At 44.8% G+C, this 19,275-nt stretch overlaps 1 protein-coding gene across 1 annotated transcript in view; it reads left to right on the forward strand.

Moving 5' to 3' along the window:
* The window catches only part of BMP6 (bone morphogenetic protein 6), a 164,121-nt gene continuing 144,846 nt past the window's right edge, over positions 1–19,275 (forward strand). The window contains exon 1 of the mRNA XM_017879619.1: positions 1–584. Coding sequence (XP_017735108.1) covers positions 140–584 — 445 coding nt within the window. The 5' untranslated portion in view covers positions 1–139. The remainder of the gene's footprint in view (positions 585–19,275) is intronic.

Consider the following 19,275-nt stretch of genomic DNA (forward strand, 5'->3'; position numbering starts at 1 on the left):
CGCTGCCGCGGCCGCCGCCGCCGGGGGCCAGCTGCTGGGGGACGGCGGGAGCCCCGGCCGCACGGAGCAGCCGCCGCCGTCGCCGCAATCCTCCTCGGGCTTCCTCTACCGGCGGCTCAAGACGCACGAGAAGCGGGAGATGCAGAAGGAGATCTTGTCGGTGCTGGGGCTCCCACACCGGCCCCGGCCCCTGCACGGCCTCCAACAGCCGCAGCCCCCGGCGCTCCCACAGCAGCAGCAGCAGCAGCAGCAGCAGCAGCAGCAGCCGCCGCCGCCGCCTCGCGGAGAGCCCCCTCCCGGGCGGCTGAAGTCCGCGCCCCTCTTCATGCTGGATCTGTACAACGCCCTGTCCGCCGACGACGAGGAGGACGGGGCGTCGGAGGGGGAGAGGCAGCAGCCCTGGCCCCACGAAGGAGCCAGCTCGTCCCAGCCTCGGCAGCCACCCCCGGGCGCCGCGCACCCGCTCAACCGCAAGAGCCTCCTGGCCCCCGGACCTGGCAGCGGCGGCGCGTCCCCACTGACCAGCGCGCAGGACAGCGCCTTCCTCAACGACGCAGACATGGTCATGAGCTTTGTGAACCTGGGTAAGGATTTGGGGTAACCTAATGACGAGAACATTTCCCCCTTTTCAGTCCCGGGCCCAGGGGGTGGAGTGAGGGGCCGGGTCCGGCCTGGAGCTCTAGAGGACGCGGGGACAGGCAGACTGTGCTCTCGCCACCTGCGCGGCGGTGGGCGGCACATGCGCTCCCCCGCGCCGCGGGCAGGGCTGCGCGCCGAGGTCCCGAGAGGCGGCTGGCCGGCCGGGGCACGGGACTCCGGGAGCGCTGTCCCCAGCGGGCGTGTCTTTGCGGACTCCCTGAGCACGTTCCGCGCTTTTTTTTTTCCACTCTTGCCCAGCTCTGGTCAGGTTAACTCAACTGCAGCAGAAAAGTCCAGCCTGAGCGTGGCCGTGCTGGTAAGAGGGCTCTTCAGTACGATTTTTCCCTTTAAACTGACTTCTTTTGCCCCTTAACTCGGAGTGCAGTTTTCCCACCGAGACTTTTAGGGAATCTGACAGCGGTTGGGAACTTTGAAAACTTGGCATGAGTATGTTTAGAGGTATCCACGGCACTGGGAGAGGTTGCAGAGGAAAGTCCCGAAAGCACTGCAGAAGGCGCTCGGATCCCGCCCGGGCGGGGCTCGCTCCTATTTGGGGCGGGATGAAAGCTCAGCTGGGGTAATCCATCCTGTGCCCCCGCTCACATGCCCTTGGCCATTGTCCCCAAAGGCTGAACCTTTGATCGATGCAGCCCAAGCTGCACGGGCAGAGAAAGGGTGCGGGGTAGGGGCCGGGGTTGGGCGCTGAGCTCCTCTGAACCGGTTGCCAGGCAACAGAATGGAAATTCAAGGGCGACTAAATCGAGCTCCGCCACAAACGTTCTGTGGCAAACCCGGACCGAGTCACATCGCCCTTTCTCCCCCCTCCCACCCCCTTGAGTTTTCTCATCTGTAAATGAGAAGGGTGCGAAGAAGACTCTTTTCTTCGGAGTCAGTGCCTCCGGTTTGCACTGCTTTTCATTCATAAGCTGACTTAGTTTAGAGCAGACATAGGATGGAGGGACGCGCTGTCAGCGGACAGACCAGGGGTGCGGTGGCTACGCTCGGGATGGGTGCAGCTGCGCGGCGGGGTGGGTATTCGCGGGCCTCCTTCCCATGTGAGACAGTGGCTGTGCCCAGGCCCTGGAGTGGGTGAGCAGACACTCGCCAAAGGAGCACACGCGTCTCCCAGCCACGTCAAAGACGCTCGTCTTTTAACCGCATTACTTACTGGAATGATTCCCGCCTAGACTATCTGGGTGATTTCTTTACCAGCCTATCTATGATTCCCAACTCCGCTGAGCTTTGAGGGAGAGAACGTGGGGGGTAAGAGCCAAGCGGGGAGGGGAGGATGTGGAGGCAGGACGATTGGCATCCAAGTGGTGCAGAAATCCTCCTGGGAAATTCGTGAAACAGAATCTCACAGGGAGTCCAGGCTCAGGGCCTGCCAATCTGGCAGCTTGCACTGCCCGAGGTTCTGATTGGACAAGAATTTTCACAATTTATTGGAACCAAATCCAAGGTTGAGCCACCTCCAGGAAGCATTCTAAGGAAATTCTCATGCCAGTCAATAAAATTTGTAGTGGGTGGGGGCCAGGGTGGCAGAGGACCAGCGCTGTTCCTTATTCTAACTTTTCTGCTGCTTCTGACTCAGTAAATTCCTCCCCTTGCCCTCTTCCTCTCGTCTCCTTCCACCCCCCTCCCCCGCCCCCAGGTTTCCTGGCAGCTTTGGGGAAATGTTTTATTGCCTTTTGGGGGTAGTCCTAACCTGGACAAAGGGGAGGAAGACTGGCGCTCCTGGCTACTTCACAGAGAATCGTGTTACAGTCCCTGGGGAAACAATTCCTGGGCTTGGACTGAGGTTCTCAGGATTAGCTGCCCTGTAGCATCACCTGGGGGACTTAGAGATCTAGGGTTATTAGGGCCACTACGTAGACCCAGATCAATTACGTCAGAATCTTTTGAGGGTGGGGCACAGGCATCATTTTTTTTTTAAGTACGTTAGGTTTTTCTAACATGCTACCATGGTCAAGAAACACTGGCACAGGAGATCCTCGTGTCTGAAGGAAATGGATACATTATCCCAGTAAGAGATGAAGAGCAAAACTTTCAAACATTGCTACACATTAGAATCACCTGGGTGTTACGTGGGAGGTGGGGGGGAACACCTTAAAAAAATCCAGATGCCCAGGTGTCACTCCATATCAAATCAGAATGTGTGGAGGTGGAAACCAGGTAGCAGTTATTTTTTGTACAAAAATAAAGAGTATCTCCTAACGTTGCCCAGGCTGGATTCAAACTCCTGGCCTCGAGCAATCCCCCTTCCTCAGCCTCCTGAGTTGCTGGGAAGATAGGAGTGTGCCACCATGCCCAGCAGTGTCAGTGTTTTGTCAGGATCTCAGGTGATGTCAGTGTTTGGAAACCACTGCCTTAGATGGTATTTGAAATTTCAAGAGCTGGGCCTAAGGCGAGTTTGTAAAGTACAGTCACATTTACTGTATTTAGTGACCCCCAAATTCCCCTTATTCTTTTGCTTCTCTGACACACTGGCTCTGAGTCACACTGCTTAAAGCTGGCCATCAACTAATCCTGCTAGGGTAATGTTTTAACATATTATTTCCTTAGGGATATTGACATTTTTCATAAAGGATTTTGAAAGATATAAAAAAAATCTCCTGAAAAATTTCAAGAGAACTCACCCAGTAGTGCAATTCCGGGCCCCAGGACAGGCTGACATGGAACTGAAAGAGTTCCAGGATGGGAATTCTACCCCAAGCCCCTCATATCCCATCACTGGGCTCCTTGTACAAGTTATAGCTACTGTAGGTCCAATTCTGGACTCTATACTGATAGTATGAAGAGAAGACCTTTTGCAGGTAAGTAGAATCCAAGCAGCAAGCCATGCCACCTGCCAATGAAGCAATTCTATTTCATCTTAATCCATTTAGCAGTAGGAAAGGGGTATTTCATCATGAGAGGCTAGAATGGGGTAAAATCTGATTACCATGACTCTGAACATAAGAAGGACAGTTCATTTGAAAAAAGTTATTGCTTACCAATATTGGATTCTTTATATAGGGATGCTGGAGAATTACAGATTTCCTAATTGGTGTCAATGCCATGTTAACTGCCATATTACCTGACTCATCTATTAAAGAATCTACAGAAAGATAAACATTACAGCGCTGTGTTTTAAAGTGCTCTTATACCTACTGGGTTAAGTAAATTACAAACTGGAAGTACAAGGGAAAGTATTACATAGTTGTAAACATCCGACTTCCCTGGGACTGGGGGAATAATTTACTCATGAAATACATTTGAGACACCCTGAGCCTTGTAAGCCAGCCGGACTATCAGGAAGTATGAATCAACAGGATAAATTTCTCTCTCATAGCACAAGTGCTGGTCATCCAACCAGCTCATTGTTGTTTATGTTGACTGTTTCAACCTCTTTCTGGGTGAATAGACTGGGATGTGTCACCTTCTAAATACTAACCGTCTGCTGCCTGGGTTGCTGGTGTGCAGAGTGCCTGGGTGAGCTCGTGAACTTGCATTCACTCAGGGCCACAGATGCCATTTTCTATTTGTTTTCTAATGCTAAAAATGTCTTGGCAGCCTAATCAGCATCCCTGCCAATTTGGTGACCTTGGAGAGGTATCCTTCAGGTCTTAGCTTAAAATTCACCTAAGAGAGACCTTCTCTGCCACTCTGTATTTTTAAACTGGTCATGCCTCCATCCCACCCACTTCTGTACCATGACAGCACTCTGCTTATTTCCTTCCTTGTACTTATCACAAGTTTTTTTTTTTTTCTTGTTAAATTTGCTTACTCATTTGTTTGTCTCCCCCATAGAATGTCAGCCTCTAAAGGCGGAAACCATACTAACCCACCACAGTAGCCCAAGTGCCTAACATAATGCTGACCCCATGGAAGGTGCTTTGAAAAGACTGAATTAGTGAAAATATAGACATAGCCCATACTTCAAATTCATATTTCACTGATCTGGAAGATTTGATTATTTGGAAAGGTATACCTGATTTTTATTGAGGAAAAAGTTTAAAGTGAAGACGTTTAGGACAGGGAGGTTCACAGTATTTGAGGTAAATCATCATGCTTTATTAATATACCTTTTTTATTAGTCACCCACAAGTATATTAATTTGTAATATGCATTACATTTGAGAGTAGTAAAAACATTTAATTACATATCTGCATTTCAGATTTCACTTGTTTATTTGAATTCACGAGGTATTAATCTCCAAATGCTAGGATTAAATGGAAATTTAAAAAAACTCAAATGATGCTCAGAAAAGGGAATCAGTATATATTAGTACAAGCAGCAAGAAACTTGTGCTAAAAATAGTGGCAATCTTCTGAACAAAATTACTCTTGGGAAACATAAATGAGAAGAAAAATGGAATACTCCCTACTTGTATTGGTAACTAGATATGCTGCACTATCTCTTTCTCCTAAACATAGCATCAGTAGTACTGTTTTTCATTTAAGCTACCTGTACTTATGAAGATTTTTGTTAGCAGAAAATAAATCCATGCCTGCAAGCTACTCACAGCAAAAACAGTTTGGAGAATTTGGTTGCAAGAGTGTGATTCAAAGAAGCAGTAGATGTTCTTCTAAAGAGATTACAAAGAGTAAATCTGAAATTCAGTGGCATTTAAACAAAAAAAAGTTGCACAAAGTGTTCTTAAACTAAGATCAAAGGGCAAGCAGATACCATTGTTCAGACCTCAGATGGTGTTTCCTCTGGGTGTCCTTTTAAGAATGGGTATAAATCCTTTTTAAATGTGCTGAATCATGGTTTGTTCCTCTATTTGAGAGCTTACCTCTGATCAGCTTGGAGGAGGGCTACCCTGGGATAAGAATCTGTTTAAGTACAAAAACAATGTTCAGCGCTTTATGTAGCATGTAATAATTTGTTGCCTCTCTGTCTTTGGAGAGTAACTACTTTATATGTTGGATTTCAAATTGATATTTTACTTCACTGTGAATACTGGCTATCAAATGTAGTATAGTATAGCAAACTAAAAGATAGCAGGTCTGCTATCTTTGCCTCACTCTTGTCTATTTATGAAGGTGAGTTAGACAAGGAAAATGAAGAGGGTACAATGTCTTGCATCATTAAGCAGCTTTCTGTAACTTTCTCACAAACAGTCCTTCACTTTCTGCCTCCCATCTTATATCAAAAATGAATTATTCTAGCGAATGACTCTTTTTTTTAATTTTTGAGACAGAGTCTTGTTCTGTCACCCAGGCTGGAGTGCAGTGGCGAGATCTTGGCTCACTGCAGCCTCTCCGTCTCCTGGGCTCAATCAGTTCTCCTGCTTAGCCTCCCAAGTAGCTGGGATTACAAGTGTCCGCCACCACACCTGGCTAATTTTTTTTTTTTTTTTGTATTTTTAATGGAGCTGGGGTTTCACCATGTTGGCCAGGCTGGTCTCAAACTCCTGACATCAAGTGATCTGCCTGCCTCGGCCACCTAAACTGTTGGGATTACAAGCTCATGCCACTGCGTCCGGCCGGGAATGACTTGTTTAACTTAGCACAACGTCATTACAGTTTTAATTTTTCTACTTTGATCTTTATTCTATTTTTCTTTCTCTTCTGTTCAGAATTTTAGTCATTTTGCCATCTTTGGTTCTTCCAATAGTGAGAAGAAAAGTAGGCAAGATTTTAATTAGACAATTTTGTTTTTCGCTAGGAGTTTTAATAAATATCTGAGTAAAAGGAATAGAAATCACTACAGAAACTCCCTAAGATAGGAGTAGACAATTTACCAAGTCCGCATTCACGCAAACAGCTGTTACACATGAACCATCCTGTCCCACCCTTCCGAGGCCCACAGCACAACCCAGCCACGTGCCCAGCAGCTGGGCTGCTCCAGCCGTAGGCTGTCACCTGGGGGGCAGATATAGGGGATGGCTGGCATCTTCTCTTGTCTTCCCCACAAGGAACCAGTGCATTGTGTTGTTCTTATTTCCCTGTTTTCATCATGACGTGGAGTTAACTTTGTTCAAACACACCTTCTTTTCTGATCATACTCTTACCTTCTCTTCAACACCCTTATTCCCATCTCTGATCCAGCTTTTACCCACTGGAAACGTGTGAGTCAGAAAACGGCACCAGTCTCTGCTGGAATATATGAAAGTGGTGATAGTTGCATGAAGGGGAAGGAAAGCCATCACCACTTTAGTGAAAATTAGAGTTAACTCTAATTTTTCAGTGCCATTAACCTCAGTGCCATTAACCTCTGAAATTTTGAGAGTACCAGAAATTCTCAGAACCTGCATTCCCCCTGTTCACCTTTTGCTACATGCATTAGAAATCAGTAACACATTGTGGGTCACTGAAGTTTATCAGATTTTTTGTTCAGTCACTAGTGTTTTGAAGATTTCGTTCTCTATACTTTTTTTCCAATGTGACTATATAGTATTTCCACACCCTATGCATAAAATTAGAGTCTGAAGCCAGGCTGGGAACACAGCTACCATCCCTAACATGGTTTTTCTGGGGACACAGATGCCCTAGCAACAGAAAACCCATTTGGGGTTTATTGGTTAAATGAGTTTGGGATGACTGGTGAATGTATGTTCGCCATAGATCATAGAATTTAGAGCTTAAAAAGTTCTTGGATATCATCTAATCTGTTTGTTTGCAGTTAAATCTGTTAGATGTTTTCACCATTTTCTCTTTACTGCTGTTACCTCTTAAGGTTGAGGGACAATCCATGCAAACACACAGAGATCCTAGTGCATCAGAGCAATAGGGCTGTTGGCCAGGCCGGAGTGGATAATGAAGGAGAAATTACAAAAGCAGGCAGGAGCCGAGGAAGCCCAAATCTGGAATTGTTGGGGTTTTCTCTTAGTGGATAGCATCTTCTCCAAGAACTCTACTTTTAGAAAAGAAAATGCTATGCATATCTATAAATATCCTCTTGTTTGGTATGCCAAAGGACTGTTGACCCCAAAGAATTGTTTTCTGCTCCGAAATTGAGTTGAAAACCACGTTGCTTTGAGCGGCATTGTTCCACTGATATCCACTGATTCTCTTCCTGCCCTTCCCATCTCCATTATTAAAGAGATCAGGTCCATAATAGAGATGATATCTAAATTACATCAGGTAATTCCTTGATGGGTCCCCACGGTCTCATTATCTCAAACACAGTCCCAGATGACTGGGTCGAAGAATCTCCTTCAAACATTTTTGCAGGATGAGGTTCTGGTTCCAAGTGGGAGAGCCTTCCTGACTTTCAGGTTCATAGGCATACGCCCTTGATGACTGATCCTCCTGCTGGCTAGGTCAGCATTGTCCTAGGCCTGAAACGTCCTTGCCACACAGTGCCGATTATACGTTCAGATTGTTTTCTCATCACTAAAGAGCTCAGTTGGTGACCAGGAGGAATGGAGTGGAGTGGATTCACAGCGGGCAGAAAACAGTGCCCCTCAGAGGCAGAGTCCAGGAGCCCGCTCCACCCTGACCTCCGATATCCGCCACAGGCCTTATTATCACTCTCCTGCCGCTTGCCCTTTCACCGTCCAGAACATCTGCGTTTGTTGATTGTTGTTCCTGTGTTTACAGTCCTGTTGGTTTCCTGTACATGAACATGGGCTGGAAAAAGAATTCTGATTTGTGTCTCAGCAGAGCATGAGTGAACCATATCATTGGTGAGAGTTGTTTTATGTGCTGATTAGGCCAGGCGATTTTTTATAATATTAGCCTTGCTTATTCTCTGAGACCAGTTATTTTCCCTCCCTCCTTTTAAATCTATGAATTACATTTAAATAGTCCAAAGACTGAGTTTTGTAAACTACAAAATTAAGGACTAAAAGTTTTTACTTGACTTTGATTTTTATTCAGATTTTATTTGTAGACTCCCATATCAGAATAAGTTACCAACGGGGAAGCTGTACACTTTTATAAAGAGAGGGTTTTTTTTTTTAAAGATCGGTTTGAGGTTCATAGCAAAATTCAGCAAAATTTTGCAGAGATTTCCCATGTACCCCCTGCCCCACAGTGTACAGGCTCTCCCGTTATCGCTCAGCAGAGTTTGGTATCTTTGTTGCAATTGGATGAACTAATATGGACACATCATTGTCACCTAAAGTCTACAGTTATATCCAGGTTCACTCTTAGTGTTGCAGATACTGTGGATTTGGACAGATGTGAAATGACATTATCCACCACTACGGTATCATGCCCAGGAAACTACTCTGCCCTCCAAATCCTCTGTAGAGAAGCTGTACATTAAGCAAGGAAAACCAAGTCAATGAAAGTATAAAAATTCAAAATACGCAGAGTTTGGAGAAAGAATTATAAAATACCTCAGTTGAAGAATAGTTTGTTTCTGGGGTTTTACTAAAGTGGTCCCTAAAGAAGTAATTTTGATTGTGTATGACAATGTGGGATTTATTTTATAGTGCTTCTATGTGTTGACAACAAATCCATCAGAAATCTTTCTTCTTTTCTTTCTTTCTTTTAAGTCTAGGAGTTTAAAATCTTTTTTCCTCCACATAGTTTCACTGAGGTGTCTGTCACCATAGTACCTAGACAAACCCTCGGCAGAGATATGAGTGATTAAATTTCTCCCTGGCTTGTGCCCTGTTTGATCCATGCTAGGCAGGATTTGGGGGAGTAAAATAAAGAAGGCTGAAGAATGAACAAGAATTATAGGAATTCTGTGCTTGTGAATTATTAAAATTTGGGGGGTTATTAGGGGAGAGGTTAAATATTTTTCCTTCCTTTCTGAAAACTTATATTAAAACTTAATATGACTTTAGAATTGAGAAACTGACAAAAATATCTTACTGGCCCTAGAGGCAGGATCAGGGGACTTTAAAAGGCTTCCTCAGGAGAGACTATTTAGATCAGAGTAAAACTAAATTAATAGAGACTCCATCAATTCAGAGGTCTTTGTAAGTGATATATCGAATAGGCTTATTTGCCTTTAAACTGTTTTATATGAAAAAGAGATACACAGGTTAATGGTAAATAGATATGAGAAGACAATAATGGAAACAAGAAATGTGGTAAATGAGCAATTCATTTGAGGGCCATTAGGGGTTTGTGTTTATTCCTTTACAAATATTGTGCAGGTGAGACATTTAGTGAATTCTCTCCATCTCTCTTCATGTCAGTTACTCATTGTAGTGGGGTATTACTGAATTCTAGCTAAATTGTCCACCCCTTATCTCCCACCCTATTCTGCTCCCTTGCAGAGGAAACCTCTTACAATTAGGGAAGAGGGCCAGGTGCGGTGGCTCACACCTGTAATCCCAGCACTTTGGGAGGCCGAGGCAGGTGGATCACTTGAGGTCAGGAGTTCAAGACCAGTCTAGCTAACACGGCAAAACCCTGTCTCTAATACAAAAATTAGCCAGACGTGAACGCACACTTGTAATCCCAGCTACTTGGGAGGCTGAGGCAGGAGAATCGCTTGAACCCGGGAGGCAGAGGTTGCAGTGAGCGAAAATGGCACCACTGCACTCTAGCCTGGGTGACAAAGCGAGACTCCATCTCAAAAAAAAAAAAAAAGAAAGAAAAGGTAAGAGCTTGGGGCCATGCCAATGTCAGTGGGCTTGAGAAATTCAGCCTTGTCTCATAACATCTGACTTAGGATGTGCTGTGGTTTAATACTTCTCTGTGGGAGTTTAATGGAGCAGAAAGAGAGGTGATATCCATGGGCAGGACTAAGGTATGAAGGGAAGAGTAAGAAGGCCATAGGTGCCTGGAGCCAAAGATATCTGGAGAGTTGCCTTTCTCCCCAAGGGCCATGGAGCAGGCCTTTGCATTTTTATGGGGTCTGTTTAGGGCAGAGCCTCCGAACACCAACTCTGATTAGTTGAGATCATTTGACCCTGTCGTTATGCATGCACATTCCTGTCATCATTGTAGATGATCCCACAGGGCTGCAGGGGTGAAGGTGGTGCCCAGTGGATGTCAGTGTCCCTTTCGGTCTTGCTTTCCCCTTTTTTTTCCTTCTCTTCTTTTCCTCCCGTTAATAAAATTGGCAACTCCATTGCACTTATTTCCACTTTCATATGTGCTCTTACCCATAGTTTTGGAGCCTTTATTATGGATCTAGCAGAGCAGATTATACACGTCCACGGAGTCTGGGAGTTTTCTACCACAGAAACGACTCATTTTCGCCCATTACAATGGTTAAGTAGCTGGTTTTCTTGACAGTGCTGGAACATGCTTATGATCGGTTTGTTATAGAGGAATGAGAACTGGATCAAGATCCAGGAGGCTTGATTTTGGCCTCTAGTTCTTAGTATAATTCTTTTTTTGTAATATCTTCTTCTTCTTTTTTTTTTTTCTTTTTTGTAATATCTTGTTCAAACCACTTAATCAAATTTCTAGGTCTCTTTCCTTGTCTGGAAACTGTATTGGCTAGATTAGCATTTTCCAAAAAGTTACTACTTTTCCAAAATGTTCTTCAAGAAAAGACCGTAGAAGCACTTTCTATTCTATTCCTCTCTTTGAGGTTTACAAATCTTTCTCCTGTTAATGCCCTGACAAGGCCAGAAGTAAAGACGCCTGCTAACTTGGTTCAACAGAGTTTTGTTTGAACTGACTTTTACTGTCTAATCCCTTTTGGCTGAAACCCCCTTGAGTCAGACCCAGGCCTCTCTGTCCCCACACCCACTCCTGAACCTTCTCCTGTTGTCCTCATAGATCACGGGAGGGACCCCAGGAAGCTGCGTTTCCAGCTGCTCTGCTCTTCTGTGGCTCCAGCTCTCTCTGGATGGATCTCCTTTTTCCACCTTATGCTAGGGTCCCCGGGCTCCCCTCCCTCCTTCATGAGAGGGAACGTGGCTTCCTGCAGTTGACAGTCCATGGGCTGCCTCACCATGACCTGCTTGGCCGCGTAGCGCTCCCGCTTCTGTGCCACCAGATCCCTGTGTGAAATCCCCTCTGTTGTGAACTCTTGCAGAAGGTTCTGTTCCTGGTTGTTCTCTAAGAGCTAAGGGCTCTTAATTCCCTGCATCACAGCTGAGAAATCCCAGACGAGGTAATTCCCCAGAGGACACTTTAAAAAATTTTTGGTAATACAGCTTAATTTGACACATTGACATACAAGGAACTGCTTCAAGTGTACAGTTCGATAAACTTAGACATAGGTAGGCACGGCTGCAACTGTCACTGCAGGGAAAATAGTGAATACATTCTGAGCTACACTTGAAAGAATCTCCTATGCTAGGGAACGAAATCATCACTCCTAATACACAGGAAGTGCTGTGCAAAGTCCCATCTTTCATCGACACTATGGCTCTTCTTGCTTTTCCCTTATGGGCTTTGAACATCCTTAAGAATGGAATTTCCTGAAGATCCTCATGGCTTGTTTTCTTGGATCAGAGAACCATGGGGTCAAATCTTCTTAGGGTCAAGCCTGCTCTTGGCAGCTGGCCTTTACCCTATATCTCACTTTCCACATTGATTTTGGGAAATAATAATAAAAATAGGCAGACCTCTTTTCTAATTTTGAAAGCAAGTGTCTGGGAGTAGTTTTGCGTTGTGGTGACCCTGTCAGCATTTTGTCTCTAAAGACTGAAATTTAGAAGATTTGATCCTGCCGGAACACAACACAAAGATGGTTCCCCGTGTTTCTGTTTTAAATTTGGGCAATTTGGGTAGGGTACAACTCTAAGAACTCTAGGAAAGTAGACTCCAATTTACCCCTGACATTTTCCCTATCCTCATCCTCCTGCAAATGTTCTGGAAGCTTAAATAGAAATTGGATTTTTTTTCTGCACAAAAATACAAGTATTGTATTTCTTTATGGCCTTTTGCCTTAAAGAATGGCTGATGTCACTTGTTATCCTATTATCTCAGCAAGGCAAATACACTTTTATGGCTGCAAATATGCAGTAAGAACTAGTAAATAGTAAGATAGGGGAGAATTTAGAGATTTTTGGAGAAAATTGATATTTAGAGTAATGTTAACTGAATATTCCAAATAGCACCCAGTCACGTAATAGAACAGTTTTGGGAAATAACTTAACTGTCCCCTACCTGCCCACCATTCGGGGATGTTACTCTTTTCTTCCCACTGTCTCCTCTGCGCTTGTGGTCTGACTTCCATCCCCATCCCTCGGCTGCAAGTGTTTCATTGAAGGCAGCTAATGACTGTGTCCTGAGTCCTCATCCTCCTTTCCAAAAGCCTTGATCATGTTGACTATGCATTTTTCCCTACTGGGCTATTTTTTAGCTCTTCTAAAAAATCCTCTCCTTAGTTTCTACAACACTGCCTGTTCACTCTTGGTTCCTTTCCTGTCTCGAAGACTGCTGCTGTATTTGGGGATATTTTCTGAAATACACCAAAAGGTTTAGAAGGGTTGGCATGTGGTATAAGACCTGCACCCTGGGCTGAGACAGGACACAGGCAGGGAGCTGGGCGTAGGGAGGAGGTCACACCCAGTTGCAGGAGTAAAAAGATAACATGTGGCCAAAGGTCAGGATGATGGGCATGTACCAGGCTCCCAGGTGACCTGCCACCGAGGCTCGGTGGCCTGGTGGTAGCTGTTGTGTTCAGAAAGTCAGATGGATGCAGCTGCGGAGATGTCCCCCAGCTGTGAGTGCCTCCTCATGTGTCTGCCTTCTCTCCTATGACCCATCTGTTCAGAGCATGCCCCAAGTGTGGTCCCATCCCAGACTCATGCAGTGTAGCTTTTCTCAAACTTGGTGCAAGAACCACTTGGTTTTTCAAATTTTTAAATTTTTGTTTTAATTTAAATTTTGTGGACCCATACTTTTGATAGAAAAATGACATGAAAAAACCCCGCAATATGTTCAAAATCAAGCCTCGACTTTTAATCATTAGGTTCCATTTGTAGAAAGTTGTCAGTCAACTTGCTATTAAACTGTCTAAACACTCCATTTCTGTACTCTCATTGCAAGCTGGTAACAAAGTTTGTGGATCAGCACAGATCTATTAACAAACAGCTTCTTGGACCCCACCCCTGACTTGGGGGATTTGGGTGTGGGAATCTGCATTTTAACAAGCGGTGGCTGAGGTTTGGGAACCACAGTGCTAGTTACTCAGGCTTAACTTCAATCTTTGCCCTCACGCACACATCAAGTCAGTTGCCAGGCTCAGTGATCCTGCTTTTGAAATCTCTTACTCCTGCCTTCCCATCTTCTTTTCCATCTATCCCTAAGTTGCCTGCATAAGGTCTTTATAATCGTTGACCTTGACTTTTGCACTGGTCTCTCTGCTGCGAATCCAACCCTGCATCCCTGCTAGGTTGGCTTTTCTGTGGTGCAGGTGTGATCTGTTAGTCCTCCTCCATCACCTTCTCTGGATCCTGTGGCCGCTAGATTAAGCTGATGTCTCTGAGGTCCACCCTGTCCATCTCCTCTACTCATCTTTTCATATACTGTTATCTAGCCAGCACACTCTGCTCTGTGATTTTGCCTATTTACCTAGTGAAACTACCCATTGCCACATTCTCAATTTTGTTTTTTAAGCCCCAGCTCAAATGCCATCTCGTCAAGAAAGGCTTTCTGAAATTTGCTTATCCACGTGCCATGACTCCTTGGAAGAACATTTGGGGCCAAATGACAGGGGACTTGTCCTATGCAGAGAGGCATAGAGCAGCATTCTATTTTATTTTTATTTTTAGTAGAGACAGGGTCTCTCTCTCACCCAGGTTGGGATGCAGTGATGCAATTATAGGTCACTACAACCTTGAACTCTTGGGCTCAAGTGATCCTCCCACCTTAGCCTCTTGAGTAGCTGGGCTACTAGGCATGTGCCACCATGCCTGGCTAGTTGTTTTAATTTTTTGTAGAGACGGGGTCTCATTATGTTGCCCAGGCTAGTCTCAAACTCCTGGGCTCAAGCGATCCTCCTGCTTTGGCCTCCAAACGTGCTGGGCTTACAGGCATGAGCCCCCAGACCCAGCCTAGAGCAGCATTCTAATTTCTGATGTCTGTTTGCAGCTGAGCTCCATGTGGCTTCAACGAAGGAGCTGGGAGCCTGAAGTTCCAGTGTTGGCTCTGCTACCCCTCAGCTGTGGGATTCGCTGAATCACCTTCAACACTGACTTCTCTGATTCCTATCCTATTAAAATGTTTTATTTATCTTTGACACATCCTCCCTCCCCCCAAGTGCCTAGCGTGGTGCCTTTCCTTAGTTGATACTCGATAGGTGCACATTGGGTAAACGTAGGTCAGTTTCTCAAAAATAAAACCGGCGTATGCCATCTCCTTCCATTCTCTCATTACAAATAACATCAAGCATTTGAATGAGAGAATTATAAGCTGTGAAGCATGTGTGCCGTTATAAGAAACGCTTATCAAGTTCCGTATGCGGCAGCGGTTATAAAAAGGGAAAAGAGAACTTACCTTCCTCTCGCAGGGTGTATGTTCTGTGACTTTCTAAAATTTTTTAAAAGCCTTCGGGAAGAGGAAATATTATTTTCCTTCTATCTGATGTCATTATGACTTTAATAAGCATGAATACAAGTCAGAAAGACATGCTACTGAGTCTAAATTTAAATTTCCTGGCTGTGCCAGGCAGAAAGCTTCGAGCTTTCGTGCATGCGAGGAGGCACGACTCTTCACGCAGGTGCCGCTGCAAAACACTTATCTTGTCAACCTCCACTTCAGGCTGGCAGGCTTGGCATACATTGTGAAGGTGTTAGACATTCCGTTTACATAAGGACTGAGGGGTGACATAATGTCTATTGAAGCAAAGTCACTTAGCTCCCCACTAGGCAACAGGGAGCATTTAAAAACTGAAAACTGATCAAAGCTGTGGGCAGGATTGAGATACCTTTACCCAGGGGGCGGGTGGTCTCTTGGTTCGTTGCCCGAAACAGATGTACATTATTGCCTCACTGTATTTCCAGACTATTGGTGAAATGAATCAGGCAGAATTAAACCCTGAGTGGCCAATCCGGAGAGCCTGCTTAAGTGGGCACAAGTGCGTCCAAATAGGTTGGAAAAAATGTCAAATGAGAGTAAGCACATACAAGATGTGATGTTTCTCTTTTTATAGACTGCTATAAAAGTTGTTTAAAATTAAACAACTCTTCAGTACTTAAATTATGTATAATGAGACAGGTAGGTCCTGGAACAGAGACCTTTCCCTCCCTCTTCTTATCCCACTTAAATTTTGCACTCCCTACCAGAGTATGTGAGATACAAACACTTTCATTTCCAGGATATAGTGGAGTCAGGATGGAGCAAAGGGGGAGAGAGAGATGGCTTGACACAGACCACAGAAGTAGCAAATATCTTTCACGTTTTATTCCATGAACTTCAAGGATATAGCAAGGGAAAAATGAAAATAATTTCAGATGCATCTGTCCTATCAAGTGGTAATCTTCTGTATTTTTACACTTCCAAAATATTTGTAGAATTAGAGGAGAGTGTATTCTATAGTGTATACTCCCTCTACCCCCCTCCCAAATAAGTAGTTTATTGTTGTTTTGCTTTTTATTTTGGGGGGCTGTATTTAGGAACGAGAGATGGTATGTAATGTTGCATTATTCAGGATTGACAAGGTTAATACGTTTTGACAATTGAAATATCTGTGCCCTCTTTTTCCATTTGGCTGCCTTCTGTGAAAATCATTTATCTTGTGCCTGTAGGATGCAATCTAACTAGGGCACTGCTATTCTCCTCTCAGTGTTGGATGACATGAGATGCTCTTTTCTGAAGCCAATGGATTGGGCATCTCTGATTTCTTGTTCACCTAGAGGACTTTGTTTTCAGGGCAGTATAAATGCTGATTTATTCTCATGCATGCATGCTCTCCCTCCCTGTCTTATTGAGTGTGATGTTTTCATGGCCACTCGGTGCTTGAGACCTGGCTCATAGGAAGCTGAACTCAGAATCAAAACTTCTCCTGAGGTGCCACCTAGCATCGCTAACCCCAGAGATGACCGGGGTGGCCCCATTAACACTACACAAATAAAATATGTCACCAGAACATTTCACTGAGATGAGGAATTTCTTTCCATGATTCTCTAAGGTTCAACTATAGTACATGCTGCTTTTTCCTACTGGGCAGCAAACATGTTTTACTAAACTCTTACCTAAGTGCTTTCTGTTTACAATACCACAATGAATTCCTGGCTTCCTTCATGTTGATTTCTACAAATATGGTGATTTACTTCCACACCTTTTTGAGGAAGCAAATTCCAAGTTGTGATGCATCTTTTAACTTTTACCGCATTTTATTGTGAACAAAATTTCAACATATGGAAAAAGGGGAAGATTGTATAGCAAATATCTGTATCCTCCACTTAGATTCTGTGATTAACATTTACTGTATCTGCTTTATCAGGTATCTATTCTGTTTATCCATCCGTTTTCCCATTCAGCTGTCCATCTTTTTTTTTTTTTTTTAATACAATTCAAAGTAAAGTTGCAGACATCACCGGACACGTTTGCTTATGCTTGTAATCCCAGCACTTTGGGAGGCCAAGGTGGGCGGATCACCTGAGGTCAGGAGTTTGGTGTCAAATGTGAAGCCCTCTCTCTACCAAAAATACAAAAATTAGCCTGGCATGGTGACGTACGCCTGTAGTCTCAGCTACTCAGGAGGCTGAGGCAGGAGAATCACTTGAACCCAGGAGGCTAAGGTTGCAGTGAGCCGAGATCGCACCACTGCACTTCACTCTGGGTAACAGAGTGAGACTCCATCTCGAAAAAAAAAAAAGTTGCATACATCAGTACACTGCTTTCTACATAATTCTGCTTGCCTGCCATTAAAGTTCAATGTTTATAGTTTTTTGAGGTAAAATTTCTATACAATGAAATGCACATTTCTTAAGCATACCATTTGATGAGTTTTGATGTGTGTATACACCAGTGTAACCCAAAACTCTGTCAAGATACAGAACATTACTAGAAAGTTCCTTCAGGCTGCTTGTTATCTGCCCTAAGCATGGGTGGTCCAGGAGTCACCCAGAATGTAGGAGCATGCCTCTCTTCATCTTTCCTTTCCGAGGTTCCCTTCCTTTCTGGGATGCCCCAAATCTGTTCTCTGATTCTCCAGGCAGAAAGACTGCTGGTTTCCTGTTGGCATTCCTGCTGGCCAGCCTGGTACAGACCAAGCCCTCCCTTTAAGCCAGAAGTCATGAAATTGGGAAATATATCCCGTGCTGTTTCCTGCTTCTAGTGTCAGTGCCCAGAATGTGCCTGGTTTTGGTCAATCACCAGCGCCTTCAGGTAGCCGGGTGTTATTTTTTAAAAATTGTTTTTGCCAGAGTTTATGTTTCTAATCTGTGGGCAGGTCAGTCCAATAGGATCTTATTGGCCATTCCCAGACATGGAACTCTGTTCATGGTTTTAATAATTTTTTGTATGTGGAATGCCCAAAAGATCTATTTATAAAAGGATTTCAAATAGCCTGTGAAGGAAAAAGTGTATAGGTCCTGTTGCTGCATTGTGTTATGTTCTGGGAGATGCAGTGACGGTATGTCTCTAACCAAATGGCATCTGAAGACTCCCTGAATGAAAGGGTTTTTGTTTTGTTTTGTTTGGAGTCAGAGTCTCAATCTGTCACCCAGGCTGGAGTGCAGTGGTGCAATCATGGCTTAAGGCAGCCTCAAACTCCCGGGCTCAAGCGATCCTCCCACCCTAGCCTCCCTAGTAGCTGGGACTGCAGGCATATACCACCACACTCAGCTGTTTTTTTTTTTTTTTTTTTTTTGGTAGACATGGGGTCTCACTCTGTTGCCCAGGCTGGTGTCAAATTCCTGGCCTCAAGTGATCCTCCTACCTTGTCTTTCCAAGGCACTGAGATTACAGGCGTGAGCCACCATGCCCAGGCTTAAATAAAAGGTTTTTTAAACTCAGGGAGTGTCTTCAGTGTTAGACATGACAGAGTTAATTTGGTTGTCTAGTGTTTATTGATCCCTTTCAAGGCATTGCAGTGAGCACTGGCTGCAGTAGGGAGGGGCCAGGATAAGGATACAAATAATAGGAAGATGTCACAGCTGGCATGAGGGAAGGAGATGCACAGACAGCTGGCCCAAACAGAGCATGATTGTGTCTATGATAGAGGTAAAAAACAAAAGAGGCCAAGTGCGGTGGTGCACACCTGTAATCCCAGCTACTTGGGAGGCTGAGGCAGGAGAATCACTTGAACCCGGGAGGCGGAGGTTGCAGTGAGCCGAGATTGCATCACTACCCTCCAGCCTAGGTGACAAGAGTGAAACTGTCTCAAAAAAAAAAAAAAAAAGAGAGAGAGAGAGAGAATATTGACGGAGCACCAAGGAAGGTATGGTTAAGTTCAGGGTACATGACATTCAGGCTGAGTGTGGAGAGAGAAGTTGGATTTCCCTTGGTAGGTATAGAGGCAAAGCCTTCCCCGCCCGAGGAACGCACCAGGGGCAGTGTTGATTCAATGGTGCTCTGGGAGCCGTGAGAGGTCTGAGGTGCCCGGATCCGAGCGTGAGTGGCCACTGGTGGTGGCACAGGACTTGGCAGGGGAAGAGATTGCAAAGGTAGGCTGACGCCAGATGGTGAGGGATAATGAAGCCAGTCTAAGGAGTTTGGACTTTATTTTGTAGGCAATGAGGAACTATTTACAACTTTTTAGTAAGACTGTTGAATGACTGATGTGTGCTTTGGGAGATATTCCTGGCTGCAGTGTGGAAAAGGCCTGAAATGGGAGACCAACTGGGGCATTTTTGCAATTGTCTAGGTAACAACCCCCCCCCCCCCCCCC

Source organism: Rhinopithecus bieti, unplaced genomic scaffold, assembly GCF_001698545.2.
Source record: "Rhinopithecus bieti isolate Rb0 unplaced genomic scaffold, ASM169854v2 scaffold_10612, whole genome shotgun sequence".
In the NCBI taxonomy this organism is placed as follows: domain Eukaryota; kingdom Metazoa; phylum Chordata; class Mammalia; order Primates; family Cercopithecidae; genus Rhinopithecus; species Rhinopithecus bieti.